The sequence below is a fragment of the Thermothelomyces thermophilus genome, chromosome 7 (genome assembly GCF_000226095.1).
Source record: "Thermothelomyces thermophilus ATCC 42464 chromosome 7, complete sequence".
In the NCBI taxonomy this organism is placed as follows: Eukaryota; Fungi; Ascomycota; class Sordariomycetes; order Sordariales; family Chaetomiaceae; genus Thermothelomyces; species Thermothelomyces thermophilus.
In genome coordinates this window covers 3,143,985-3,171,550 of record NC_016478.1, presented here as the reverse complement: position 1 = coordinate 3,171,550, position 27,566 = coordinate 3,143,985, and the positions used below count along the sequence as shown (strand labels likewise).

The window sequence follows — 27,566 nt, the reverse complement described above, 5'->3', positions numbered from 1 at the left end:
GGAAGCTAGGCGCACTTGTGAATCTGGTACAGTTCATCAAAGCCATTTTTTTCTTTTGTTTTCACGTTTTTGCGACCCCAAGCGCGTTGGAAGATGCGGATTCAGAGCTCCGGTACCTTGCAGGGAGAACACTCGGGAACGCACCGAGATGGGGACGCAATAATAGCCCGTGATAAGACCCCAGTTTCAGCACACCATGCCCCGGGCCTGATCTTCAGGGGTACCGATCAGGCCCGATCATATCTGGCCAAATCTTGGATGGCGCCGCACCAAGCCCATAACGTCAACATCAGTCTCGAAACCCACTCTGAAAGAAACACGACTGCAACAGCCAAGGCTTCCAGAAGGCCCGAATGCCCTAGCCTCACGTTTGCCTTTGCGGTTTCGAGCCCGAGAAAGACAATACAAGGCAGACCCACTTCCGATGGAACTTGGACCCCTGCGCACTCCTGATTGGGAAGTTTGTCAACATGAGCGCAACCGCTGCATTCGAGAGCAATTCGGGAGATGCACCTCGATTCATTGCACATTCGGACTCACATACAACAAGGTCGAGGAGGAAATACCTGGTTATGCACAATCAAAGCATTGTCAAGTCAACAAAGAGGGACGGATTTAACGAGGTCATCATGATTTCCATCAGATGTTTCGACTACCGCTATGCATACCTAATGGAACGAGCAGAAAGGAAAGAGGAAAAGGAAACGATGAAAAGTAAGAAAAGAACAAAGAAAATCCACATTTCACTCCATACATTTATGCCACTTCATCCTGCATATCCATCGTGTCCATGAATCTCATCCATTCATCACATAGTCAAGACATGCAATTTGCCATCCGCTCCCTCCTCCCCCCCCCCCCCCCCTTCAACAAAACCCATGTTTAACATAGCGCATTAGAACCAGCCCGTCCGCCTACACCCTTTGCTGGCCTGGACCTTCTTCTTCTGCTTCTGCTGCTGCTGCTGCTGATGTTTCTGCTGATGTTTCTGCTCCTCGACCGGCACCGAGACGGTGATGCGCACCGTCTCCGTCTCGTACACCGTCTCCTCGACCGTCTGCGGGATGGCCGTCACGACCGTTGAGACCGTCTCGGTCTGCGTGACGACGCTCACCCGCACCGTCTCCGTCACCGTCTCGAACACGCGCACCGTCTTGCGCTCCGTCACGAACGGGCCGGGCAGGAACGCGGGGGAGGTGGACGCGGAGCGCGTCGATGAGCTGGTGGCGGTGGTGGTGGCGGCGGCGGGCACGGCCGCGTCTTCTCCCGCGTCGTCGGTGTCCGGATTAGCGCTGTCCTCCTCCTCCTCCTCCTCCTCCTCATCATCATCATCATCCTCGAAATCGGCGTCGACATCGCACCTGCCAGCCGGGCCGTCCTGTTCCGGCTTACCCTCGGCCTCCGCCGCCGCAGCCTCAAAGGAGGCATTTGATTCCTCTGGGTTTTCCGGCTCAAGCGCAGCCGACTGTTCCAAAACGGCCTCCTGGTCGGCCGGGCTTTCCGGGGGGGACGGAGTTTGCGGAGCGGCGGAGGACTGATCATCCTCCGACTCTGCTTCCCCAATTTCCGGGACCTCTCCCACGAGCGTGATGGGATACTCCAGCCCGCGCGGAGGGCATACGTCGGCGGGGAGGGAAAGGGAAAGGGCAGGGGCGACGACCTTCCCCCCCTCCTCTGCCTTTGTCGCCTCAACTCCAGCAACCTGCTCGGCAGCCGCCGAGTCCTCCTCGACCTGAGCGGCTCCCGCTTCCACCGGCTCCGCCTCGGGCTCCTCCACAGCACTCACGTCCTCAGCCTGCTTGATGACCACCGCCGGTTCAGCAGCGGCGCCGACAGGCCCCAGCCCGTCGTCCACCTCGGGCGCGGCCATGCTCGCCAAGACCTCCTCGACGTACTCCATGACGGGCGCGTTCACGCTCGGCGGCGTGACGACGCCCTTGGAGGCGGCGTGAGCATCATCACGGCCGTGGCCGTGTCCCTCGTCCATCCGATACCCTCCTGCCGGCCCCAGACTGGGCGGCACGACCTGCACCACAGGCGGTTGTTGCTGCTGCTGCTGCTGTTGTGGTGGTGGTGATGGTGGTAGTGGTGCTGGTGATAACTGTTGTGGCGCCCCGCCGGGCCGCTTCATGAGCACGACGAGGAAGACGCAGAGAACGATGATGGCCACGTTCTTGGGATCGCGCAACAGCACCTTGAAGGCCTCCATCAGCAGCTCGACGAAGCCCGAGTTCTCGTCCAGCACGATTGGCCGCGCCGGGGGACGCTGCTGCTGGCCTTGGCGACGGCCGCGCTGGTCGTATGGGTCATCGGGTTGCTGCTGCAGGGGGTTGGTGTGGTAAGGGTCGTGCTGGGGATGGTGTCGGTACGGGGCATCAGTAAGAAGAGGCATCGAAGGCGGAGGGGCAGCGGCTGTCAGCGCATGGGAGTGGGCATGCTGGAGTTGCTGGTAGTGTGCGTGCTGGTGCTGTTGCTGCTGGTGCTGTGCCTGTTCTGCTGGTGCTGGCGGCGCAGGGAGCCGGGCTGGGGCAGCAGCGGGAGCGGAAGCGGGAGCGGGAGCGGGAGGTGGAGCCGGCGGGTTGTCACCGTAGATCTCGCGCATGCGCTCCTCATCCCGGAGACGGCGTTCTTCAGAAGTATCGATCGGATAGGTGGTGGGAGTGTCCGCGCGCACGAGAGTGGTTGATGCCGAGGGCTGGGGGGTCGAAGTACGCCTGGCCAGCTGCATGCCCGGCGACGGGGCGGGGGACGACATCATGGCCCTCTGTGCGTCCATGTGCGAGAGGTCGGCTTCGGAGGTCGGGTGCTCCGTCTGTTGCCGGCTGGGCGACCCCGGGTCCTGCCCGAAGGTAGACTCGCGCTTCAGCTCCGCCTCGGGCTCGGGATCGGGCGTCCTCTCCATCATCTCGAGCTCCCGCCGGCGCTGCTCATCCAGCTCCATTTGCAGCACCGCGAGCCTCTCGAGCTCGTTCTGCACCGCCACGTCCACAATCGGCTCCAGCTCGACGTCGACGCGCTCCATCTCCTTCCAGCAGGCCTCCCACGCGCCCGCCTTCATCAGCCCATTGCTCGCGTACACCTTGACGCGGAACACCTTGCCCGGCCCGAGGTCCTCGTACCGAATCTCCTCGCGACAGGTGGAGCACCAATGCCTCTTCTTCCTCTTCTCGTCCTCCTTCTCCTCGTCGTCGTAACCCTCCTCATCGCTGCTCTCGTCGGGATCCACGTTGGCGGGACCGACGTAGTGCCCGCACTCGAGGATGCGCGCGCGGCGGCGCAGGGGCAGCTCCAGCGCCTCGAGCAGCCTCTCCTCCAGCACCTCGTAGTCGCTCTGCGGGTGCGGCAGCAGGATGCCGCGCTCCAGGACCGTGTCCCCGACGCGGTCCTGCAGCTCGCGCCAGGCGTCCCGCAGGCTCTTGAGCTGGTCACTCGGCTCGAACGCTCGCAAGGCGGCGGCGGCAGCAGCAGCAGCGGAAGAGGGGAGGCCAGCCCCCGCTTCCGGAGACGTCGAGGAGCAGCCCCCCTCCTCGCCGGCGGCGACGCCCGCGGCCTTACCCCCGACGGCAAGCGAGTCCAGGCTCTCGAGCACGCCGGCCCACGCCCACCGCAGCGGCAGCAGGGTGACGTGCAGCAGCACCAGGGGCGCCTCTTGCGGGGGTGCCGATTTGAACCGCGGCGGCGTCGACCGGCCCTTGGGCGAGTACTGCGCCGCCGCGGCCGCCGCGGGGCTTCCGAGCCGCGAGAGCGACGACCGCTTCCCGCTGCTTTCTCTTCCTCCGCCGCTCCCCGGAGAACGGCGGACAGGCGAGCTGCCGCTGAACACGGAGGGCGTCGGCGAGGACATCTGCATGGCGCGGATCTCGGACGGGGTGCGGAAGGGCATGCGGCGGGTGGTCTGTCTGGTGGGCTTTATGGTGGCGTCGTAGGGGATGAAGGTATGCTTGGGGCTGAGGTCGGAGTCGTAGTAGTCGTTGTCATATTGGGAGAGACCCGAGATGGTGGAGAAGTTGGAGACGGTGCGGGCTGGAGAGGGGGAGGAGTGGTGGTGAAGGGTAGAGGAGTACGAGTCACGGCGGGAGAGGCTCTCCTTGGCCTGCGGGGTCTTTGCATGGAAGTTGTCGTTGTCGAGGGAGCAGAGGGAGCTCCGGGTGCTGCGGACGCTGAAGACGTCGTCATCGCGTCCGTTGTGCGAACTGCTGTCGCCGGCCTCGTCGCTCGAGGTGGAGCGGGAGGGGATGTGGCGGACGGCGTGCGATTCCGACGACTGCCGACTGAGAGGCCGGCTGCCATGGCCTACGCTATCTTGGACGTCGGTCCCCGGCACGTAGGTGTCCTGCGAATCCCCAGTGATAAGGGATTCATCGAAGTCGTCGTCGTGGTCGGGAAGGTCTCCACTCTTGCGCTTCTCGATCTTTGCGACTACGGCACGCGCCGCGGCCTGGATGAGAGCCTCTGTTCTCAGCGATGTCTTCCTGTCGGTGAAGTTCCGCTGGGGTCCTCGCTCCTCCTCGCCGTCTGACTCCACCCTCGGAGAGGTTTCGACATCGGCGTTCCCGGCCAGGATGTCCTGGCTTTCAGGAGAGGGTTTCTCTTCGGCCGGCACCTCTGGAGCAGATGTATCCTCTTCGACGGGCCCATCCGATGCGGGAGCATTCTCCGCTGTCGCCTCGGTCTCCTCTTCCTGGCGATCAAAATCCATGATCACGGGCTCCTCCGCAGACTGGGGCTCGACATCGCCATCTTTCTGGTCTTGCGGGACGGTAGATTCGGCAACAGCCTCTTCCTCAGCTGCAGCCTCCGGAAAAGGTTCGTCTGCAGGCTCTGGTCCAGAGCTCGGCTCGGTGTCGACATCAGCCGCCGAATCTTCAGCGACCGGCTCGTCTGCTTGTTCAGGCTCGGGGGCGCTGTCCGCCTCCGGGCTTGCATCGGGCGTCACTGGTGCGTCCTCGGTGGACGCCGAGGACGCGCTCTCGTCGGCCGCAGGAGGCTGGGCGGGCTGTTCATCCTCTGGGGCTGGTGGTTCCTCCAGGAGCTTCTCCTCTGTAGAGGTCTCTGGTTGCTCAGCCACAGGCTCCTGCTCCGTAGCCTCAACTTCTGGTTGTTCAGCTTCCTCGATCGCAGGGCCCTCACTCTGTAAGGGTGCGATATCCCCCTCCGGAGCTGGTGGTTCCGGCTCCTGCTGTTCGGCAGCACCACCTGTGGCGTCCTGGGCTGTTTGGTCTGCATCTACCGTTGCGTCTGCGGTAACCAGTTCCTCGGGCGTGTCGGGAACAACAGTTTCGTGCACCTCATCGGCCGATGGTGGCACCGTCGCGGGGGTTTCGCCGTCCATTGGTTCGCTCAGGCAGGAAGGGTCGACATATATGTTAAAGTCCAGATCCAGCTCTGGAGCCTTCCGCGGCATGTTGAATAGAACGGCTTCGAGCAAAAGAGCAGCGCGACAACAGATTCGCTGTTTATACAGAGCTCAGAACAAGACATGCGCGTCCCCTGAACAGCCCATAGCTCGGGGCAACGGGCGAGTGCCAATGGGAGCGCCCACGCGAGTGGAGAGGCTAAAGCAGCGATGCGCTGGCACTCGTTCGAAATGTCGAGGCGAGGCCGGTTGTTTTGGCGGCGGGCACACCCGACTGGTCTAGGGGCGGTGACAGGGCTTGCGGATAGGCGGTGACAGGCCGCGGCCGGCCTGGAACGAGGATCGATAGGCCAATGGTGGCCCGAGTAAACAAAGCGTTGCTAGGGCGATGGACCCCGCTGCTCCCCTCTTGGCGCAGACGCGGTGCGTGCCGCTGCCAATGCAACCTGGGACTGGTCTGACCTTGGCTTCCCTTTGATGCAACGGCAGCGGCACGGCAAACTCTCCGGGAGTGTACTCCGTCATACGTGCATATGCGCATGTACGGATAGAGGTATGCAAAATCGCCTCGTCGCCGATTTGTCTCGTATTTCTTTTTCCATTTTTTTCCCCCAAAACGAGCCACCATGAAGCCACTGGACAGCAAACCGGGCAGGTCACCCTTTTCTCTGGTCTGATGCCCTGGAGGCCGGTCGATGCGTGTGAAAGCCACTGTTTCTGTTTCGGGACCTGAGCGGGAGACAGAAAGAAACCCATCCTCTCAATAATCCATTTTCTCCACGGTCTCACGCCGGAAGCTGCAGGTGCCCCGGCCTAGCTCCATTCTTTCCTTCCGCATGCCTGACTTGCCCGGGGCATTGATGGAGCAGGGCCACTTTGCGGACTCGGCGCTTTTGAGAAAGTCGGTCAGAAAGAGTTGGAATGCACCCGCACACAGACTGTTCGGCTCCTCGACTCCTCTGGGTTCTGAGTCCTCATCCTTCTTCTGATCTCGCCCGAGTCTAATCAACAACAACAACAACAACAACAAAAAAAAAAAAATCGTCGATGATGCCTTCTCTTCCAGAACCAGAGTCAATGATGAATCGAGAGGTCAAAATCGTTTGACAACCCTCCCGCAGTCTCCCGTTGCACCACCAGAGTTCAATTGACTTTGACCCGCAGGTCTACAACTGCTCCAGCAACAGGACGATATCAATCACGAGCTCAGTCGCCATCCAAGCAACTTTGGCTGCCTTAGTGCGGTCAATTCCAGAAGAAGATGCGAGCCGAATGCTGGCGATAGGACTGAAAAGAGACCACCGATTCCATACAAAAGTCGTCAACACCATGGTCTCGCCCTTTTTTTGAATTGCCATCTTTAACGGTACCTGTCTTACGTACTTCAGATGATTCCTCATCGTGCTCAACCCGGCTCGGACCACGCCGGACTCCAACTCTCGGGCAGCATTCCCTCTTTCCAAGGTACCACATTGATTCGAGTGGCAAGTTCATACCGTCACCTCCTCCTCTGGCTCGACGTACTCGTAGCAGACAAAGTCGCCCTGAATGTCCAAGACGTCACCCACCGTCGCGTTGGGCATATTGCCGTACATGTTGAGCACATGGCTTAGCGTGGTGGTTTTGCCAGGGTTGCCGTCGGCACCAGCAGGCTTGCTAGATATACAATCAGTGTCGCCGAACGCCATTGAATTGTCGACCCTAAGCATGAGGAGGATATCAGTCAGGGGCAGACTAACGGGATATTCGAGGGCCGCGTGGGGAAGCCCGGCGGCGCGTCCGGGGCGATGTTGGTCCCGCCGATGGTCGTCGTGCGCGTCGACCTGTCCCTGGCCTGCCAGTCCCAGAACACCTTGTCCAGCCATGTGTTGTGTAGGTAGAATAGAGGGTCGCCGGGGCTCGAGACACCGTTGAGCATCTATGAGTCGGATTTCGCCCCGACGGATAAGGTCAGCAAATATCCTTTCGATCGATCGCCCTCGAGACTACCGAAACTGCGACTTGCCAACACCACCATAGCACGAGGGGATCTGATAGCAAGTAGTGGATTTCCGAACAGATGTAGGAAACCAGACGAAAAAGTAAAGGTAAAAGGAACAAAGAACGCAAGCAGATCCATAAACTTAGACTCACCTGCCCACCCACGCCGCCGTGGCCGCCCCCTGACGCAGAGAAAGCACGTCAGCGGGCAAGATAACTTTGTCGTCCCTGAAATAGCCTCATCTTCACTCACCACGAAATGGGTGGCATATGCCTGGAGCTGGTGGATGACTTGGAGCTCGTCGAACCTCGTCCGGGCCGCCGGGAAGCTCAGCTTGGCGGGCAGCTCCATGAGACAAAGCTCGGCCTGGATGTACACCTGCTTCTCATCGTTGCTCAGGGTATGCCTGCCCTCCCAACCCAAAGACGAATCAGTCAGTCAGTCAGTTAGTCGTGTCGAGCAACGATGGATCCGGGCAGATATCCTGCTTACCATGCCCTGCGTTTGGCCGGGTTGGTGCAGGCCACAGAAGCCAAAGACACCATGAGGAGGCCGACGGCAAGCTTAGAGAATCGAGCCATCTGTATATAGATATCTTCCGTCAGGACTATATGAAGCAGGTCTGTTGGCAAGATGGAGGCGCGAGAAACAGATGACCGCCGCTATGCGATCACAAACCTTTTGAGCAACCTTTAACGAGCTACTTTTAATGCAAGGTTGGTATAGTCTAGCTTTTCAACGCCCCTTCTCACTTGCCCTCTTATATACTGCTTCGATTCTCCCAGGAACGGAAAGCACCTCGTTATGTCTAGGGTTTGTATCACTTTACGCTGCTTGGTAACTTCCATTTCCCTCATTCCTGTTGGTCTCTCCAAATATGCTGACGACGCACGTTGCAATGATAGACCCAAGGTGGATAGGGCCTCTGAGTGATCCGACTTCGCTATATTGCGCCAAGTCGCACAACGTAGATCCAGACGACTGGAACCGCTTTGTACGTCTTGGTTCCAACCTAGGTTTTGCCATAGCTTGCTTTTGATTTGACCGGGTAGTCCTTTGGATCCCGCAGGAAAACCACCAGCGGAGAACTCTTGATACTGCTATCTCCCCCCAAGTGCAGCGTAACATAGACGGCCCCCCAATCTGCGCTGTACTTAGGCGATTTAAATCTTGATTACCCAGCACTGCAGCTTGCTCGCAAGTGAGCAACTGCGCGCAGGCCCACGCAGCAGCGGAGACACGGCCAAATCTGGACGGCGGTCGTGGTGGTCAACTTTAGCCGGATCGGACGTTTATTGCTGCACACTCGCTACGAATGCATGTATGGCTTGCCTGCGCTCAAGCACCAATATATATTATTTATTCCCCCACTTGCCGACCCCCGATCCCGAGCCGTCCCTCCCGACACGTAGAGTCTCAAACTCAGTCCTCCATCGTGACTCCTTAGTCCGGGATCCTGGTCTTGACTTTGGCTGATACCAGGCGTCGAGTTGACAAGTTGGCTGTTGTGAGATGGTTACCGAAATCGGCTACCATCCTATACACTACAGCCCGGAACGTCTTGAATTGTCGTTGTTATCGAAGGCGAAACGGACGTGAGCTGGTGTGTAAGTGATGAGCCTCGGTTCGAGGAACCCAGCATTTTGCCTTTTTTTCTCTCTCTTTCCGAGACAATGAGCAAACTAGAGGAGACTGTTATCTCAAGTGTGAAAATTCATCAGGTATCCATTCTCTCTAACTGCTGTTGAACCTGGCAGCATGAGGGAAGCAAAGCCCCGAGAAGAAACAAGAATAAAGCATTGCACGTAACACTTCCGATTCTGCTTCTAAGGCATGCTAAGTAGACCTCGACTTGATGACCGCTGTGCTCATCTCGTAGTTCATGCCGCTGGCCATCGCAGTACAGCAACTGTGAACGGAAGCAAACCATGTATCAAACGACGAACTTGTGCGTTCTCCGCTCTTTGACCGTCCCCCAGATCGCCCTAACAAGGCCGGATCGGGTCATGACACGACGGCAGCTTAATTAAATCCAGGAAAGTTCGTGAGGATGGGCCGCGTGAACCCTAAGTGGGTAGAAGCGAGAACGGCTGAAGGTGAAAGGCGACAATGGAAAAAGGCAGAACAGGGCAAAAGCCGTCACAGACGCGGCCCTAAAAGTAGTCATAATAACATCGACTGGCGAGATGCGCGCAAGCTGAAGAGCAGAGCGGATTGTATTCTCTTCTGGAGCCGTAAAGTGGCTCGCAACGTCTGTCATGTCTTTGATGCATTCCGCATGTAGCTGAGGGGGGGCAGGGCCGCCGAATAAACAGATAGGAGAAAAACAGGCTATACAAAAAGAGAATCAGAGAGTATCCGCTATGCACACGAGCCATATCCCAGCACCCGAGAAGCCCAACGCCGAAGTCCACAAATAACCACTCCAATAGTAATTTCTTCAAGGCACATGCAAACGCTGAAAAATCGCTACTCAAGCGACGCTCGTATGACGGTTGGCCATCATGTGTAGGCGAAAGTGCTCCTGGTACTGGAGGTGTTGCTGCTCGGCGAGATGGGGGTTGGCGTCCTTGTTGGCTTGCAGGCGGGCCTGCATCTGGGCCTCGCGCTCGGCCTGCTGGCGCGCCTGCTGCTGGGCTTGAGGCTCGTTGGCGGAGCGCAGGTCGGCCAGCTTCTGGGGGTTTGAGCTGAGGTCGGCCAGCATGTCCCGGAAGTGCTCCGACGACAGGAGCATCTTGGTCAGCCCCGTCAGCCGCGCGTTTTCCTCGATCAGTGCTTGGTTCTGCGCCCGGAGGAGGCCGGCCTCGTTGACCTTGTCCGTCAGCTGGGTCTCCAACCAGCTGATGTACTCTGTCGCTCGAGTTAGTGATACTGCACGCAGCCGCGTGATGGAGGGGTTATTAGGAAACAAATTAGGGGAGCTATCTTACCCTTCCTCCTGCCGCGGAAGGCGCGGGCGGAGACCTTGTTTCGGAGCTGGCGACGCTCTTGGCTGCTGAGCTTCTTGCCCTCCTCGCTGGCCAGGAACTTCTCATCCTCGTCCATCTCCGCATCTGTCTTTGGCCGCCTGGTAAAGTTCATATGCGGTAGAGTCTTGATGGGCGTGTATTGCACGGGCTCGGAACGCATCGAGTTGAGTATTTGTTGAACGTTTTGCTCAGCAATAGAGCTGCTGGTCTGCGGCGACCTGGGCTTTGGCGCCTGCTTAACCTGTTGTTGCTGTTGCTGCTGCTGCTGCTGTTGTCGCCTCTGTTGTGCCCTCAAGGCTGCCTGCTGTTGGTGAATACCTGGCCACACGCGGCCTGGGGGCGTCGACAGTGCGGGTGTGGAGGGCAGGGGCGAGGTCAGAGCATCAGGCTCCTGCCCACCAATGGCGCTGGGGTTGATGGTCGAGTTCAGGTAGATCCCGGTATCCGACGCCTGTGTCTGGAAGCCCATATCCAGATCCAACCCCGAAGCATCAAGGCCGCCCGTCAAAGGCGCGTTGAAGTCGAACACATCGTCCGCTCCCCCCAAGCCACTGAGCATGTCGTTCTGTTGAAGATCGAGAAACTCCTGAAAGTAACCGTGGGGCTCATTCATGGACAGGGTGGTGGTCAATGCACCAGGGACAAGGCCTGTCTGCTGCTTGTAGAGGTCGTACTGATGGCTGGGCGCCGAGAAGCCCTGGTTGGAGGGAAACAGCGACGGTGCATCCGAAGTCTCTGACTTGAGAGTGATCGAGGATGAGGGCGACAGCGATGATGGCTGGTACCCGAGGTTGTTGGTGTTTGTGTTGTTGTTGTTGTTATTGGTGTTGGCGTTGTTGTTGTCGTTGTTGTTGTTGTTATTGTTGTTGCTGTCGTATTGTGAGAAGTCCATGAACTCGAGGGGGTCAAACCCGCCGCCCGATTGTTGGGATCCAGCCATTGCGTCCCGACTGCCCAGCCTGGAATGACTAATCGAGTGGTCAAACGGCGCGGAAACCGTTGGTTGGGTCAGTCGTTCAAAAAAAAAAAAGCTTCGCTGCGTCCTGCTGTTAAATGCCCTTCCAGCGATGTCGTGAAGAAATGAGTTGTTTCTTCGCGATCACTTGTTTAAGGCGTGCTGAGACGCAAGAGGTGTTAAAGGAAGGGAAGGGCAGGAAGGGGAGGCAAGCAAGCCCAGTTTTGAATCGACCGACGCAGAACTGGGCAGTGGTCGCAGCAAGCGCTGATTGTGCAGGGATATCTGTCGCTTTTGGGACGAGGACGCGTAAGCTATTGTGAGGGAAACCGGTCAGCCAATTCGGGACGAGGAGCCCCACAAGTTTTGCTGACCGCTGGGCGAATCAGGAAGCGCCTCGGGGAAATAGGCTGTTCAGCGGTCACAGCAACGCAGTCCATCGCTCCTGCTTGCAGGTACCCTCGCCGGCGAAGCGGTACCTTATTTCTGGCAGTAAAGAGCGCATAACTGCAGGTACCGACTCCGTTCAGCAAATGATGCTGTTAAGTACCAAGTTTCAGGGCACACTCCTACAGCAGTACTAAGCAGGATAGCACGACTCTAGTACGGATAACCTGGCCGATTCGGGAGAAAATGCAGCTGACAGCTTCTGGATAAGCTGCTGCCTTGCTGCGGAGTTAACGCACTTTAGCTACCATGGTGACGAGGGAAAGCTGTCGAAATCCGTGCAGTTTGCACAACTGGGCAAAGTTGCGGGCACAACGATGCGAAACGGAGGCTGGAACTTTATGGTCGGGCGGTGCTCGAGCCACGGAAAGCTGAAGATGCTGTTGGCTCCTCTTTGCACTGCCTCGCTCGGCATTTACTATACACTTTAGGATGCGACAAAGGAACGAAACCTACAAGCAGAGAGACCAGACGCGCAGAGTCAAACGTCTGCAAGACGTGATGAAGAGACTGAAGTAGTGGAGAGCTTGCTGCACTCTTTCCTATTGCATTCACGAGTTCATCGGTACAAGTTGCCCACCGGAATTGTGCTCCACATGCCATGATGCGGGACGCGGAGGCAGCGATGAAACGGCGCCTCCACTCGGAGGTTGGTACCGTACCTAGTACGGAGTACGGAGGTACCTATACGGATTCTGGTATCGCCTCCATGATCAAGCATGGCAATCGGCAGTTTTGCCCAGGAGAGAGCAAACCGTACGCAGGAGACATGCATACACTAGTTAGCCCACACAACACACAGCCCTTCATCAAATCGGTTCGGATGGCTGGTTAAGAGAAGAAAACCCACCGCAACTTGACTACCTACTTGTCATATGGGGACCCTGACGTCGGCGAGTCGGCAATTTCCGTTCCCGACTGCCGGGTCTTCCGCTCTAAGCTCCGCCTCACACTTTCCCACAGCGCTCGCCCGCCAACTTGGTTGCCCTCCTTTTTGCTGCATCATTTCAGACCGGCAGTGGGCTCCATATCTTTAAGACACTGGTGTCAGTGCACAGAGAGAGCGCTCCCCCCAAAAAAAAAGGAAGTGTCGAAATCTGTGAGGCCGTTTCATATTGGACGCGGCTCCACAGATCAATCCGCTCACTACTTTTGGTCCGCTCAGGATTGGGTTAACATTAGGATAACCATCCGTTCAAGGTTCTTGGAGTTGGCGGCCTCCAAGCGGTAATAAATAACCCGTACACTACGTGTCCTCGCTGATAACTCGACCATTCTCATCTCCGATACTCTTGAGGCTGTGCATCTGGGCCAAGCATAATGTACTAGTAATGTATGTACTGTACATACCTAGGTATATACTGTACGGATTACAAACAGAACGGCGTGAGGCCAGCATAACCCACGAGCCATCAATCGGCCGACCAACGACAAAACAGAGCGTTGCCTGCATCAGCTTCAAGGAATTCGTTCGATATCCGACACAGTCCTTTGTTGGAGAGTCGAGCCTTACAGTAGCTATGTTTCACGAGTACAGTACATATGCACCACAACGGCGCTATTCCAGTTTGAGCACATCTGATGTTTCGCGTGTCCTGTGCTTCAGGAGAGGCTCCTCGTTCACCCATGGTGGGCCAACATATGGGAAGTTCTGGAACAACTCGCGCATCGTGTTTGCGGTCAACGGTCCACAGGTCCCTTGCTCGAAAGCCGGATGGGGCCACGTTGATCCACCGCAGACCCCCGGAGTCATGGCCTGGGAAGGACGGATTACTCCGTACACTACGGAGTACTATGTAGTTTAATGAACTCCAGCATAACCGACGGATGTGGCGCTGTGATGCTTACGTGATGTGGCGCAACCGGATTCCTGTGGCTGTGCATCCCAGCAGGAACTCGGGGCCGGAGCTGTTTTCGGAAAAGCTCGGTGCATCACCAGTCGGCAGAATGGAAGCACAGCGAAGACACGGGTTAGTTGGGTCCGCCTTATTGACAATACGAAGCAGAAATGCAAGTGGTCCATATTCCGCACTCCGTATCGAGTCTGCCATCAGGTGGCTTGACCAGAACGCCTGATTTGGCCTGACCAAGACCTTACTGACCCAACTGGTGGCTTTGCGCTGGCCAGGTCGACTCCCTGAGCCATTTTAATTGTACGATTTTTATGTAATCCGTATACAACTTTTGCAAACGCATTGTACATGCAACCAGGAAGAAGGTCATCTTCGTCACGTGACTTTCATCCGGACTGCTTCCGCAAGAAACGATTTTGATTAAACGTAAAAAAGAACTACGGGTAGAGCGTTCCTTCAGCGACGACAAGCGCACCAGTGCCCAGGTAGCCGGTTCTTGCATGGAAGTCACGGACAGCTTCCTAACCGGATACCGAAGGAAAGCTGAGAAGAGCTTGGATTATTTACAAAAATAAAACGGATAGTCCTGGCGGGGATTGAACCCGCGACCGTCGCATACCCATGACCCTTGCGAGGGGTATAAGAGCGAAATCTTAACCGCTAGACCACAGGACTATTTCCTGTGGTTGGGGCTCAATGCTCGAGATACGACTCTAAGAACTCTGGTTTTCCTCCCCGTCATCCCCGAACCCCTCATTTCCACCTCCATTGAAGTAACTAAAATCAAAGTCCAACACGTAGACCACCGTATCCCGCTCTTACCCAGGGTGCAAAAATGTTTTTAAGGAGTCGAATACCCCCCGTAGCCACCAATTTCATCTGCTGAGAACTAGGCAATGATCGCCGGCAACCACACACAACTCGAATGTTCCAACTCCGCAACTACAACCCGCATGAGACAAGGATCCCGTGAACCAACGTAGGTTTAGTGGTTACGGACACGACCTACACTATGATGGTGATGCGCACCATCCCAAATCTCCGTTCCGTCCACCCAAGTAGTCCAGCATGTCCAACAGGTATGATGTGTAGAAGAAGAGCACGCCCCCGATGCGTCCATCAACCCCCGTTCCTCCTCCTTCCTCCGCGCTTGCTCCGCGCAATGTGCGCCCTCATGGTCCTGCTCGCCTCGACCAGGCTCCGCTTGTTCTTGGCCCGGGCCTTCCCGAGCGTCATCAAGAAGTTCTTCTTGCGCGCCTTCTCCCGGTTGGTCGTGCTCTTGCCCTCGGCGTCCTTCTTGGCCCGGCGGATCGCCTGCGTCGACTTGTGCTCCTCGCGGGCCGGCTTGCCCTCGCGCGCCAGCGCCACCCGCTCCTCCTTGGTCGTCTTCTTGCCCAGCTGCGCGGGGAGCTCGATGTCGTCGGCCGTCAGCCCGTCCTCGATGTGCTTCTCGATGAGCTCCTTCTTGCGCTTCGAGGCCCGGCCGAGCGCCTTGTCGAGCTTGGCCTCGCGCCGGAGCTCCTCCAGCTTGGCCAGGTCGGCGGGGGTCAGGATGGTGGTGGTGGCGAGCTTGGAGATGCGGTTGATCTCGGCCTGCGCGGCCTCCGCTTCGGTGGAGGTGTCGACCAGGGCGGGGGCCTCTTCGGTGTCTTGTTCGTCGTCCTTGCGCCGCCTCTTCTTGGCTGGCTCGTCGTCTTCCGACTCGCTGCTGACGTCGATCCAGCCGCCCGAGGACTCGCTGTCGGTCGAGGCGATCTCCCACTCTTCCGATTTGAAGCTCTCGCTGTCCGAGTCGTCGCTGTCCTCCTTGTTGTCGGTCCCTCCGTTCTTCAGAGCCCGCTCCTCCTGCTTTTTCCTCTTTTGCTCCTCTTTGTATCTCTCGAGCAGCTCGATGCCCTCGATACCTCCCTCTTCTTCCTCGCCGAACTTCAACTGCTTAACTTCTCCCGCACGCAGGCTCATGGTGGCTTCCTTGCCGCGGTACTTCTTCTGCAGGAGCTCGGGATAGACCTCGCGGTACAGAGATTGCAAACCCTTTGCCGCCATCACGACACCCTTGTCCTTGCTCTTCTGGTACATGACCAAATCCTGCAGGAGGGTCTCGTTCATGCAGAGCGGCTGACGGAGGGCCACCTCGCGGATGGCGTTGATGCCCGCCGCGGCCACTTCGGACGCGGATGCTTCCGAGACGAACTCGTTGGCAATCTTTACCACCAGGGGCTCGATGACATCTGGCGGGATCAGGTTGTGCGTTGCCTGGGCCAGCGAGGCGAGGAAGGAGGTGACGTTGAGTTGCTTCGGCGTCAGGTATTTCATGAACCACGAGTAAAGCGAGATGATGATGAGCTTGTGCAGCCCGACCAGGCGGGTCACCAGCTGGAGGATTAGCAGCCTGTTCTCAAGCGAGAACTTGTTCTTGGTATTCTGAAGGTGCTTTTGGAACAACTTCTCGGCGAAGCCTTGGGGATCGTGAATGAGATGCAGAGCCGAGAAGTTCAACGGATGCGGCGCGTGCTTCTTGCGCTCTTGCCTGCTGCGGGTCAGCTACGGTCGGCGGTATAACAGAGGAAGGCTTAGCGGCGCACTTCTTGATCTTCTCAAGGGCCTTCTCGTACGCCTTTTGGCGCTTCTTGGTCTTCTTGTTGATGGTCCCTTGGTGCTTGACCTTCTTGATGTCAATGTCCTCGTCGCTGGACTCGTCCTCAAGCTCCTCGCGCTCCTTGTCTCCGCCCAAGAAGAACCTCACTCCGCCGACGACAACCTTCTCGTTGTCGCTGAGGCACGCCTCCTTCATGACATCGCACGGGCGCGCGTCGGTCCAGACCTGGCGGCGCCACAGCTCGCGGGTGATCCGGCAAGCCCACATGCCCTTGGTCGAGGTGCGGTCCGACGTGACGAGGTTGTGCAGCACGGTCTGGATGGTCCGATTAAGCCGGTGGTTTGTCGCCTTTGAGTTCGACTCCCTCAGGTCGCTGATGATCTTGGTGTAGAGCAGTGATCTCAGCGACTTGCTCGGCGTCGAGATGAGAATGGGAAAGAGAGTAGTCAGGAGACTCGTCGAATCGATCACATCCTTCCTCCGCAGCAGCACCAAGCTGCCCACCACCTTTTCGCGCAGTTCCTTATCGAGCGTCGCATGGTGCTGGTTGAGGAGTTCCTTGAGGTGGTCGGGGAACGGGGCCGTAATGTCGGGGTAGAGGTCGGCGACGTGGGCTACCAGGTCGACGAGATCATGGAACTTCTTGACATCTTCGCTCGAGGCGGTGGTGGGCGAGGACATGAAGATCTGCCGTTGCGCATCGTATGCGAGCCATTGATCGTGGAATTCCTGAGCGTACGACCTGGGGGCGCCCGTTAGCGACTCGTCGCGGATGCAAATGTGCAGGCGGCAGTGCTGAGACTGACCTGGGATCCCTCCGAATCTTGTACTGCAGATTGACCAGGTCGGCCTCGACCTTTTCGAGCGCCGCGACCTTCCTTTTCACCATTTTGTCGGTTGTTGGCGGTTGTTGGCTTTCACCAGCAACCGTTGTCGGTCGAGTTTTTTCCCCTTCTGTTGCATGCGCGGCTGTTATCGTTATCGCTATTTTTTAGTGGGGCTTGAAACCTGTGGGCGGGGACCCATATCTACATGCTTGTGCGATAATTACGGATACAGGTTGCCGACTACAGTACGGATTACATATGTACATAGTGTGGCCCCTTCCATAGAAGAAAAGACGAAATTAACGCCTTTGGAGATTGGGAACGAAAAAGAAAGAACAGATGGGAGCCCTCAATTCGATCTTCTTCAAATGGCCCGTATGAGGAACCGCCCGGATGATCTTCAGAAGGATTCGGACGACAATCAAGGCTACTCACGCTTTTTATTCGTATTATTTCTTTAGTAAACGCAATCTGTACTTGTATGTATGTGCAGCGGCAAGGTGCAGAATGCAGGGGAATGCTAGCAAGATGTGCTTTCAACACATCTTCCGCCAAGATGACGCTTGGGGAGACAGTCCAAGTGTTTTCTTTGGACCTACTCGAACCACAAGCTTCACACGACTGCAAGCATCAGCTGCAATCGACCAAAGCTATGCCCGCATATTTGGCCGCACATAAATCAGCACCGCGCCAACATTGGCTGACGCTGGAGAGCCGGCACCTCAGGCAGCTGGCCACACGAGAAAAAAGGCCACCATCCGACGATGTTTTCCTGGTTTGAGAGCGGCAGAAATCTGCTTCCAGTCGCCTTCCTTGTTTGAGAGGTCAATAAACTTTGCCAGCGGTGTAGTTCACAAAGCAGCGTATAAAGTTGTCAGTTCTCAGGGCTAGATCATCACCATTATTCTTACGAAAGACGCAGTGAGTCGCGCAGTTGCTGTGCAAATTTGACTGCGTACTGCAACTAAAATGCCGTGGTGAACTAAACGAATTTGTTCTCTCACGATGATGATGGGGATTCGGCCAACGACATTCCTGACTTAAACGCTACTGCGGCCGTTCTCTTCTTCATGCAAAGTCCGAGGATGAAGATGATCGTTGAAAGTGGCCTACCGAGCAAGCCCCCCATGAATGACTGTCTCTACCGACCCGAGTTTTTCATGTGACGAACAAAACAGCTAAACGCCTTTCTCTCCTACAAGAGACTGATGGCTGGAGGCATTGCAGCTGCGCCTCCGGCAATCGGAAGAATTGCATAATAATCCTCACGATGAACGGGAACGTACGGCTCTTTCTTGCGGGCCTCTGCTGAGATTAGCCTGAAAATTTGCCACCTGCTTGCTTCTGGCCCAGCCAGGAGCGAGTGTTGACGACCACCCGCGAAGGCAGGAAGTTGGGTTGCCGTCTTGCAAGGATCCGCGCCCTCCGAAGCCGCGCTGTTCACCTCAGCTGTAGTCGTCGACAATCAACCAGTAATTACGGGTTCGCTCCGTTACTCCTCTTGCTCATGGGCACTACTAGTCCCTTGTTAGATATCAGTTAGTGCCAAAGAGGTTCGGCGGACGAGCTCGACCTTTGCTACCTATCCCATATAACGTTAAAGCAAAGCAACCCGTTCGTAGCTTTGGACCTTTGTCGTTCGATAGGGTATGCTAAGCACCAACAGCCAGATTTTTCTCACAGTTCCCGTTCCCTCAGCCAGCGCCTCTGATTTCATCACGGCAACTTTCACACGTTGACAATGAGAGAAGGAGTGCAGATGGCTTTCTAGATACACAAACAGCCATCACACCTCAGCCCCTTATTTACGCGGCGAACATATTTTTTCGTGGGCTCCTCCACGTAGGAGAGGGTCTGGTCCTGTATCTTGTTACAGTGCTTGCTCCCATGGAATTGGCTACCTTAATGATTGTAATCCAATTGGCATTTGGTCGAACTTCGACCTGCTGCGTTGTTGGGGTCCTTCCACATACCTGGACCTATAGATGAACGAGGTTGCATACGCCGAGATTCAGTCAACTCCCAGTGGCATCCGGAACTGCCGAAACACTCGCCATGGTGCCATGCTTCCCTTGCTCTTGTGAGACGTATGACGTGGTATTCCATTCCGTGACCATGAATGCAAACATCCCGTTCCAGGAACAGCTGCCATCCCGGGCGCCCGGTTTGGCGGCGTCAACATTTGTCGTTGCATTGATCGGCAGCCTTGCAAACGCCCCAATAGGATTTCCAACAGGAACTCGAAACCCCTGACCCAGTTGCCGAAGAAAGTTGCCGACGCGCATTGACCCCGGACTTACCCGTTGACTGTTTAATATACGCCACACATATGGCTTCAATCTTGGGTTCGATAGGGCGGTTCAGCTACCGGCGATGTCGCGTCGCCTAATTTACCCGCCCTCAGTGGAACTTTTCTTCGGTGCCGCCGCCCGAAGAGGTAGTAGTCGCGTTCGCAAATCTTTGGTGGCCCATGCTTGATGCGTCGCTCTGGGTCCGTAGGCTAGAAGAAGACAAGTCAGATAATTAGCGTAGACAAAGCGAGTGTTTCATATAATGACTACGTCCGTAGCCGTTGGTGTTTGGTCCAACGCTTTGTATCGAGTCTCAAGCCGTCTCACTCCCGACCACACCTCTCCGACCTGTCTGCCGCCATGCTGGTTCGCTCGTTCCTCGGGTTCGCCGTCTTGGCGGCAACATGCCTCGCCGCCTCGCTGCAGGAGGTCACCGAGTTTGGAGACAACCCGACCAACATTCAGATGTACATCTACGTGCCCGATCAGCTGGACACCAACCCCCCAGTGATCGTTGCGGTAAGATGTGTCCACGCTGCGCTTCCCTCTCCGCCATGGTAGCAGCAGCGGTCTGATGGGAAGTCGTACAACCCACCCCACAGCTCCATCCCTGCGGCGGAAGCGCCCAGCAGTGGTTCAGCGGGACCCAGCTGCCGTCGTATGCCGACGACAACGGCTTCATCCTCATCTACCCTAGCACGCCGCACATGAGCAACTGCTGGGACATCCAGAACCCGGACACCCTGACCCACGGCCAGGGCGGCGACGCGCTGGGTATCGTCAGCATGGTCAACTACACCCTCGACAAGCACTCGGGCGACAGCTCGCGCGTGTACGCCATGGGCTTCTCGTCCGGCGGCATGATGACCAACCAGCTCGCCGGCTCGTACCCGGACGTGTTCGAGGCCGGCGCCGTGTACTCGGGTGTGGCCTTTGGTTGTGCTGCGGGTAAGTCCTCGCTCTTCCGCTTCAGCCGCTCCCCTCCCTCCCTCCATCCTCTCCCCCACCGCGCCAATCTCCCCCCACCCTCCTTCCTCTTTTCTTCTGAGAAAGTCACCACCTACCTACATATCCAGGTGGCGAGGCAGTGGGAGAGACCAAGTTATGTGGGGATCGCAACCGGATCCCGAGCTACGACGGGAGCAGCAGGCCCATCTGTCAACCTTGACTGATTTCTAATGAAAGCGATGCCTGCTGACGGAGCGAAACACTCTGATGCAACAGGCGCCGAATCTGCTACGCCGTTCAGTCCCAACCAGACCTGCGCCCAGGGCCTACAGAAGACAGCGCAGGAGTGGGGCGACTTTGTCCGGAATGCCTATGCGGGATATACCGGGCGGCGGCCGCGGATGCAGATCTTCCACGGGCTTGAAGACACTCTCGTCAGGCCGCAGTGCGCCGAGGAGGCGCTCAAGCAGTGGTCCAACGTCCTGGGCGTCGAGTTGACGCAGGAGGTGAGCGGAGTGCCGTCCCCCGGGTGGACCCAGAAGATCTATGGCGACGGGACGCAGCTGCAGGGATTCTTTGGCCAGGGCATCGGCCATCAGTCGACAGTGAACGAGCAGCAGCTGCTCCAGTGGTTTGGCTTGATCTGAGAGGAACCTGCATTGATTCTGAACCTCCCGCGCTGCCCGCTCCTGTCGAGGCAAACACGGCTGGAGCACAACAAACGATCCCAGAATCGGTTTGCAATCAGCTGTGATGAGCTCGTTGGGTGAGCAAAACGTTCCAACTTGTTTAAATTTTCTCAGGTTGAGTACTTTAGACTTCCCTACGTACCTGATTAGGTATCTCCCAAAGGTACCTTAGTTAGTTGTTCGGAGCTTAATGCTACGCTGCTCTTATCTTGCTGTCAACTTCCCTCCCTACCTGGGATTGATGGTACCAAAAGTCGCCGACTAGAGCTGGTTTCAAAAGTACGGTTAGTAGTATGCCGTCCGAACTCGAGGCTCAACTTGTTTCAGTTCAGACTGTGCCAATCGGGTGCAAGGTTTCACACCCGAATCCTACCGGGACTTGTTGTGTCATACAACCGTCGGTGCCAATATCCAGAGCGGCGCGGGTGGCGCCTAAAGTCCGGACGGTAATAATGCAAGCTGAGGAAACTCCCGGATGGGGCCGAACACATTGACGAAGACGAATGTTACCTCAATGCTTCGACATTGGACAGCGATCGATTCAGCGCTGGTATTGTACCAATATCTGGCTGTGGCCTTCGCCCGCGCACAACCGAGGGGCCTTTCTGTGGTTTGGAGCGATGGGACGGTAATGACCTTAGTTAATTAAGTAGGGGACTGTGCTTCGCGACGAGAGACGGATTGGCCGAAAGATTACCTGAATTATTTTAGCAGCAGTAATGTTCGCTTCGAGAATTGTATGGACCAGGCTCTGCGGCTGAGATTGCGCGCAGATGTGGTTCCGTTATTGTGCGAGAAATGTTTTCAATGATTAATAGTTCGGATCCTCAGTGTTACAGGATTTGACTGCCAGTGGGTCAGATCTGGCTGACCCACCAACAGGGATGACGAGCCAGGGTTTGACATGTATTTAGACAGCATCTCGAAGTGCCTCCGGCACTTGGAACAATCAACGCATCTTATCACTACTTCTGCAGACCCGTACCAGTTGGTCCAGGAGTGCCGCCCACGGCGCGAACACCGCTGTGGTGTCGTATTATTGCAGCCTTCTGAGAAGTAGTGATTTGCAGCCACCGAGCTGTAGCACTCAGACTCTAGGGCCTCGGTTTTTGGGACGGTTTCCGAGCATCACGTAATCACCTAGGGGATGATGCCTTTTGTCTCTACTAACCTAAGGTACCCAGATCTGGAAGGCACCGAGTCTTATTGACGGTCATTTTGACAGGGAAGTGACGATACAGCAGCCAAGGTTCAGGCATCCCCTCCGGTCATGGCCGACTCTGCAGGAGGGAACTTGAAACCTATAACATAATTACTACCTGAACTTATCAGGTACCTACCTAACGTCACTTCCGAGGCAGCCAACATATCTTATTGACGAAGCCATCGAGTTCGGATTGGTCCAAGCTCTTCAGCCTCACTTACATTTGCAGCCCTCACACGAGAATGCATTATCCGAACCTTGGCCTCTGTTATGTTAATACCGAGTTCGTTTGTTGCAAGGTTTGAGTCTGTCGATCAGCTTCGCAACTTGAGGAAGCAGCCAAACGCACGCCATCAGAAAAGCTAACACCTCGAGTCTGACGTCCAAAGCTTCTGCGAATTCATACCGAAAAAAAAAAAAAAAAAACCGATCTTATACGATCACTGGCCGGCTAGTTTTCATCCCCGCGCCCTGTCGACCCCAAATAATTACTTGGTGTATGTACCTGCATGCAGATGCAACGCTTTGTTTAGCAACCTTTTTCATTTGTCAGAGGAAGTTCATAGTGCCTTCTTGACATGGCAACTAGTCATCGTTTTGCATTCACCTGTACGGCTGCAAGTGGCAGACCGCGTGCGGAGCTCGACGGAACCTCCAGGTCGCCCGCTCTCGGCTGTCCCCTTGGTCTCTGGGTGGGGAAAGGGCGGAACAACACTCGGTCACTCCGCTGCGTGGTTCGCCAACGGAACTAACCAAGATTCGGAAGAAAGCGAACTCAACCCAAGCACAGCGGACAGGCAAACAGACCCGGCATCCGTCGAACTGCGCCATATTTCCCCCCTCCGAAGCTGCAAGACCGCGGCGTGTGCATGGAAGCCTTCTAGAAGGAACGAACCCACGGGTCTCATGGCCCATTCCTGCGCGCCAAGAGCCATCTCCGCAGCGGTCGACCTCATCCGCACCGCTAACCCTGTCCCGGCTTGCTTGTTCTTTTCCGGATGCTGCTGCGGTTGACTACGAAGGGACGACTGGAACGGCGGGTTTGAAGTCGTGTTTGAGGCGATCTGGACGGTCTACCTTTGACCTGCCTTCGCCAAAATGAGAGAGAGCTGAATGCTTTTGACAGCTGAGCTGGTCCTCCGGCTCGTACGCGTGCCGCCGCCAAGGGCTTCGCCAAATGCGGAAATTCAATCTTGAATCCTTGGACGGCGCTTGCGACGGGCTGCCATGGCGCTGGCCACATGGCGCATGAAGGCGGCGCGGCGCCTACATTTGGCTCCACAACGCAACCCACCGCAATGTTTCACACGAACTGCAGCCTGTTCCGGACAGTGGGGGGACAGCAGTGGTACGGCGCAGCGCCTTTCGACGCCGCCTGTTCCATGCAGGGGCGCCGCACTGTAACATCAACCCTCCATTGGCAGCTGCACGGAAGCTGCAGAGAAGCTGCACCGAAGCTGCAGCGAAGCCTTCCCTGCGCACCACTTTTTATACTTATGGGGGTACTTGGGTAACGCGTGCCTCTCTAGCACAAAGACGGGTACCTCACCATCGCCCCACCTCGGACATATCGTCCTCCCACCAACACACCTACAGGCTGACCCCAAGGCAACACCCACACGAGCTTCGTCGTCAGGACAAGCTCCCTCATGCACGAGCTTCTGGAGCAAGGTCGGGGATGGGTGGGGGGCTCCCCGCACTGGTCGTTGTTGGACAATGGTTGGCCTAACCCTCGATACATATTCTCAGGACTTCTGCACAGTCCATGGAGGCGGCTCGCCGAAACCGCACGTTGTCGAACACGGAAGGCGGACTTTTTTTGACCCTGCTGGAAGACCATGCCTGTCAACGTAGTAACTCGGCTCCGGCCAGGACAACATGTTGCCGCCTATCTCGATTCATTATATGGAGGCCATGGCGGAGTGGATGGCCATCATGAAGGGCTGATCTCGCTCCAACCTCACCACTCACACTTCACTGCAAGCTCAGCCCCAGGCTCGATCGACATGGCTTCACCGCCTGCTTCGACCATCGCCGGACCGGTCTCGGGCTCCAGGATAGGACGCCCGCCACAGTGGACGGTGTCCCGATCACGGAAGTTGGCTCGACTCTACCTATACTCCACCCTGTCCCTTGAGAAAATTATCAAGGTGCTTGAGGACGACGGCTTCAGCCCGAGGTGAGCAGATGGTCTTTGCTCAGCCGACAGAGAGAACCAAACGGCTGACATTTTGATCAGGAAAAATTCGGCACAGAAAACCATCCACAAGATTCTCGACAATGACCCCCGTTACCTCCGCCCGGAATCACGCGTTGAAATGAGCAAACGGATAAACAGCCTCGCCATGTCCCCGAGGCGCCAGAGAAGGAAATCGGCAAGGAGCAGGCGCACCACCACGGTGCTCGACTTTGGACAGGTAAACCTCAATTCCGGTTGTGTGAGTCTACTTTGTACGCTAACTGTGCCTTCCTTTGTTCTCGTAGCGAGAGAGCAGCTCTCGAAGGTCAGAACAGACCCTACAGTCTGGGCAAAGTGTCAAGACAGAAGATACCGCATCATTTCATCTCACTACCCCTCCCGTTACCTTCAATACGGCATGCTTGACGTTTCCAACCCCGCGCCCGGATCCAACCGAAGAGTCGGGAGCAGAAAGCTACATGGCTGGAATTCAGGACATCAAACGACGTGTATCCAACTGTTCTACCCAATTTGCCATGCAACTGTCGTCGCTCGTCAGGGAATTCACCATCTCGGTGTGCTCTGATGATCGGTCTTCAGGGCGCCGCCCCTCGGCAGCGCTGAGCGAGGGGTCCGGACCAGCCGAACTCCCGAACGATAATGTCGCGACCGAGCCATACGAACCATTTCCGGACCCCGGGTTCGCGCTTCCGGGCGACTTTCTCACCGCCCACACTCGGAGCTGTGCCGACTTTCCAGGGCAGCCGCACGGAGGAGGGAACTGTTGGTGTTCCATCGCTAAACATACCGCTGCTGCTCCGAACTCGTGGCTGCTCCCCACCGGAGAGCTCAGCGACAGGGCACGACATGTCCTGAGTCAGCCGTCGCCGGGGGGGCTTAGTCTAAGAGACAGCTTTGGAAACACGCCGTTGCACCTATTCGCCGCGCTGGATGGTTACCAAGACAGGCTGCTTGAGATGGTGCTGAGCGCCAGAAGCAGCGGAGAGTTGGCAGCAGTCAACACCGCCGTTCAGACCTTTCTTCATGTTCTGAACCTTGAGTGGTTTTCCGACCTCTCGAACCCTTCCGCCCCTCTGAGGCAGCTTCTAGCGCATGTCGTGGAACACTGCCCAGGCTTGGTTCACGAGACCGACGTCTACGGGAGGACCTTCTTCCACCGGGCGCACTCCCTCCTCAGGGACCAGGCACTCCTCGCCGGCCTCGTGTCTGCCTTTGACCCGACGCTTGTCACTCGCCGTGATGCATTCGGCTTCAGCCCAGTCCCAGACCCCGCCGCGGCCAGTCCAAGCCCGTACATCCCGCCCCGTCGGATGGGCAGTCCCTCCCCGCAGGTCGAAGATAATATTGCTCGTGCAAGCCCATCCAGCCGGCCCAAGTCCGCCACCTCGGAGGGATCGCTCCTCGCTTACCATGCGCGCCTCGTACAAGTCATCCAGTCTTCCTACACCAACCCCAGCATCGAAGATGCCGATGGCCGAAATGGTCTGCACTGTCTCGCCGAAGCAATTCTCGACCAGCAAGCTATGGACCGCCACGTCCGCTCGTCATCCTCCTCTTCGTCGGGCAGTCGGCCAAACCTCAAGCGCAAAAAACACGAGTCCAGAGAGCCATCCGGTTCAGCAGCAGCAGTAACAACAACAACAACAACCGTTACGGCAGCAACAGCGGGAACCACCACTTCCACCATCACCACCACCGTCGCCGCCGTCGCCGCCGCCAATACGACGACGGCAACAGCGACAAAAATGACGAAAACAGCATCCTCTTCCCCGCCAGCCTCCGCAGGTGGGCAGCTTTCCTCTTCTCCGATCGGCGGCGGCGGGCCGGTCGAGGGGACTCTCCCGACTCGGCTCCGCCACCTGCACTCGCTGCTGCACCCGTCCGTCTCGGTGTCGGTGTCGCACTACGACCGGCGCGGGTACACGCCGCTGATGGCCTTCATCGAGCACGTGTCGGACGACCAGGACGACAAGGCGCGCACGCTGCAGGCGATCCTGGAGGCGCTGGTGCGCGCGGGCGCGCGGCTCGAGGCGCGCAACCGCCGCGGCGAGACCCCCCTGCTCCTGGCCGCCCGCCTCGGCCGCAAGGTCGCCCTCGCGACCCTGCTCGAGGGCGGCGCCAACGCGCACGCCCGCGACGCCGACGGGAGGGGCCTGCTCGAGCTCCTCGACGCCGAGGTCTGCGGCCCCCGCGCCCGCGCCCACGTCGGCCTGTACGCCCGCCTCGAGGCCTGCCGCGTCCTGCTCACCGGCCGGAGGGGGTGGGGGGTCGGGTATGTGCACGTAGGGGAGCCGGCTGTTGTGAGGGAGTGGAGGATGAGAGGGGTTTAATTAGTACCTAGTCAAGATGTGCATATTAATTACATATTAATATGTTTTGTGCTGTGTGCGCGGGGAGGTGGAGGTGAAGCTAGGTAATAATCTGGATGGCGATTAGACATGACTGGTACACGCGCCGTAATTACATTAATCGTCCCCGTGACAAACTAAGTGCGATAAAAAAATGAATGATCGGGGAGGAGGATCGCCGTGCTGTCAGGTGATAATGGCATCTCCCCCCGTGAGGCTTGATTCTCATTGGAGTACGGGGGAGTGTGAGGATCGTACTCAGGAAGAGAGAGTGTCACCCAAGGGAGAAGAGAGGTTCAAAGTCGAAATCCGGCCGCTCGGAGCTGATTTACAGAGGGGCATAATTAACACAAACCAAAGTTGTCGTGATGATGCCATGACTAAGGTACTTACGTTAGCGGATCCAGGGTTTAATCAACAGCAACAACATGATGCATCAATTCTTGTCCTGCTGGACCGCTCGATGGCCGTGTAATACGTGATATTCTATACGTAATTGCCCCTTAATCAGCCACAGTCTGGTCGCAGTTGACGCGCTGCCACCCGGGGCTGATCGGAGCGCGCGGGATGCGAGTTGCTCTATTTAAGGTACACTAGGTAGTAATAATTAGCTATTTGTGTCATGGCTAGGGTCGATGGGTTAACTTAATGATCTGAATTTGGGGTGTTTTGCAAATTGATCCATTGAAACACCTCTGAGATTTTATTTCTGCTCGCTTTCCTGCCTTTCTTTTTTTTTCTCTTCTTGATCGGATTGGCTCCGTTTGCCGCGGCTGTATCGACCAGACAAAGAACGACCACTTGGATCGATGAAAACGGTTTCCTCTCTGCTAACGCCGAAAGCGCCCAGATCTAGTCTGTGATCCGCCACCCCCTGTTGCCGAGCCCCTGACTAGCGT

At 56.9% G+C, this 27,566-nt stretch overlaps 6 protein-coding genes and 1 non-coding gene across 7 annotated transcripts; 2 read left to right on the top strand and 5 right to left on the bottom strand.

Annotated features, from left to right (window-relative positions):
* Nucleotides 1–495: 495 nt before the first annotated feature.
* MYCTH_2312896 (uncharacterized protein) lies at nt 496–5,645 on the bottom strand. Its single transcript, XM_003667209.1, has one exon. It carries the CDS (start codon nt 5,402–5,404, stop codon nt 896–898), a length of 4,509 nt encoding a protein of 1,502 aa, XP_003667257.1. The 5' UTR covers nt 5,405–5,645; the 3' UTR covers nt 496–895.
* Nucleotides 5,646–6,867: 1,222 nt separating this feature from the next.
* Nucleotides 6,868–7,918, bottom strand: MYCTH_2029356 (uncharacterized protein; the record flags this gene model as incomplete). Its single annotated transcript, XM_003667208.1, has 4 exons — nt 6,868–7,008; nt 7,092–7,274; nt 7,299–7,743; nt 7,830–7,918. Coding segments are annotated over 4 exons (858 nt in total), but the record flags the coding sequence as incomplete, so codon positions are not given.
* Nucleotides 7,919–9,045: 1,127 nt separating this feature from the next.
* Nucleotides 9,046–11,427, bottom strand: MYCTH_2316740 (uncharacterized protein). The gene is made up of 2 exons (XM_003667207.1): nt 10,268–11,427; nt 9,046–10,187 (listed from the first exon to the last, which is right to left on the bottom strand). The coding sequence occupies exons 1-2, from the start codon at nt 11,244–11,246 to the stop codon at nt 9,811–9,813; spliced, it is 1,356 nt and encodes a 451-aa protein (XP_003667255.1). The 5' UTR covers nt 11,247–11,427; the 3' UTR covers nt 9,046–9,810.
* Nucleotides 11,428–14,142: 2,715 nt separating this feature from the next.
* MYCTH_t186 lies at nt 14,143–14,236 on the bottom strand. Its single transcript has one exon. It is a non-coding gene; the product is annotated as a tRNA-Ile (tRNA).
* Nucleotides 14,237–14,408: 172 nt separating this feature from the next.
* Nucleotides 14,409–17,128, bottom strand: MYCTH_2312891 (uncharacterized protein). Its single transcript, XM_003667206.1, has 3 exons — nt 16,967–17,128; nt 16,147–16,902; nt 14,409–16,091 (listed from the first exon to the last, which is right to left on the bottom strand). The coding sequence occupies exons 1-3, from the start codon at nt 17,047–17,049 to the stop codon at nt 14,681–14,683; spliced, it is 2,250 nt and encodes a 749-aa protein (XP_003667254.1). The 5' UTR covers nt 17,050–17,128; the 3' UTR covers nt 14,409–14,680.
* Nucleotides 17,129–19,638: 2,510 nt separating this feature from the next.
* Nucleotides 19,639–20,873, top strand: MYCTH_96478 (carbohydrate esterase family 1 protein; the record flags this gene model as incomplete). The annotated part of the gene is made up of 3 exons (XM_003667205.1): nt 19,639–19,797; nt 19,881–20,226; nt 20,503–20,873. The coding sequence occupies 3 exons, from the start codon at nt 19,639–19,641 to the stop codon at nt 20,871–20,873; spliced, it is 876 nt and encodes a 291-aa protein (XP_003667253.1).
* Nucleotides 20,874–24,125: 3,252 nt separating this feature from the next.
* On the top strand, nt 24,126–26,649 carry MYCTH_2113877 (uncharacterized protein; the record flags this gene model as incomplete). Its single annotated transcript, XM_003667204.1, has 3 exons — nt 24,126–24,298; nt 24,359–24,557; nt 24,604–26,649. 3 exons carry the CDS (start codon nt 24,126–24,128, stop codon nt 26,647–26,649), a joined length of 2,418 nt encoding a protein of 805 aa, XP_003667252.1.
* Between the last annotated feature and the right edge of the window lie 917 nt (nt 26,650–27,566).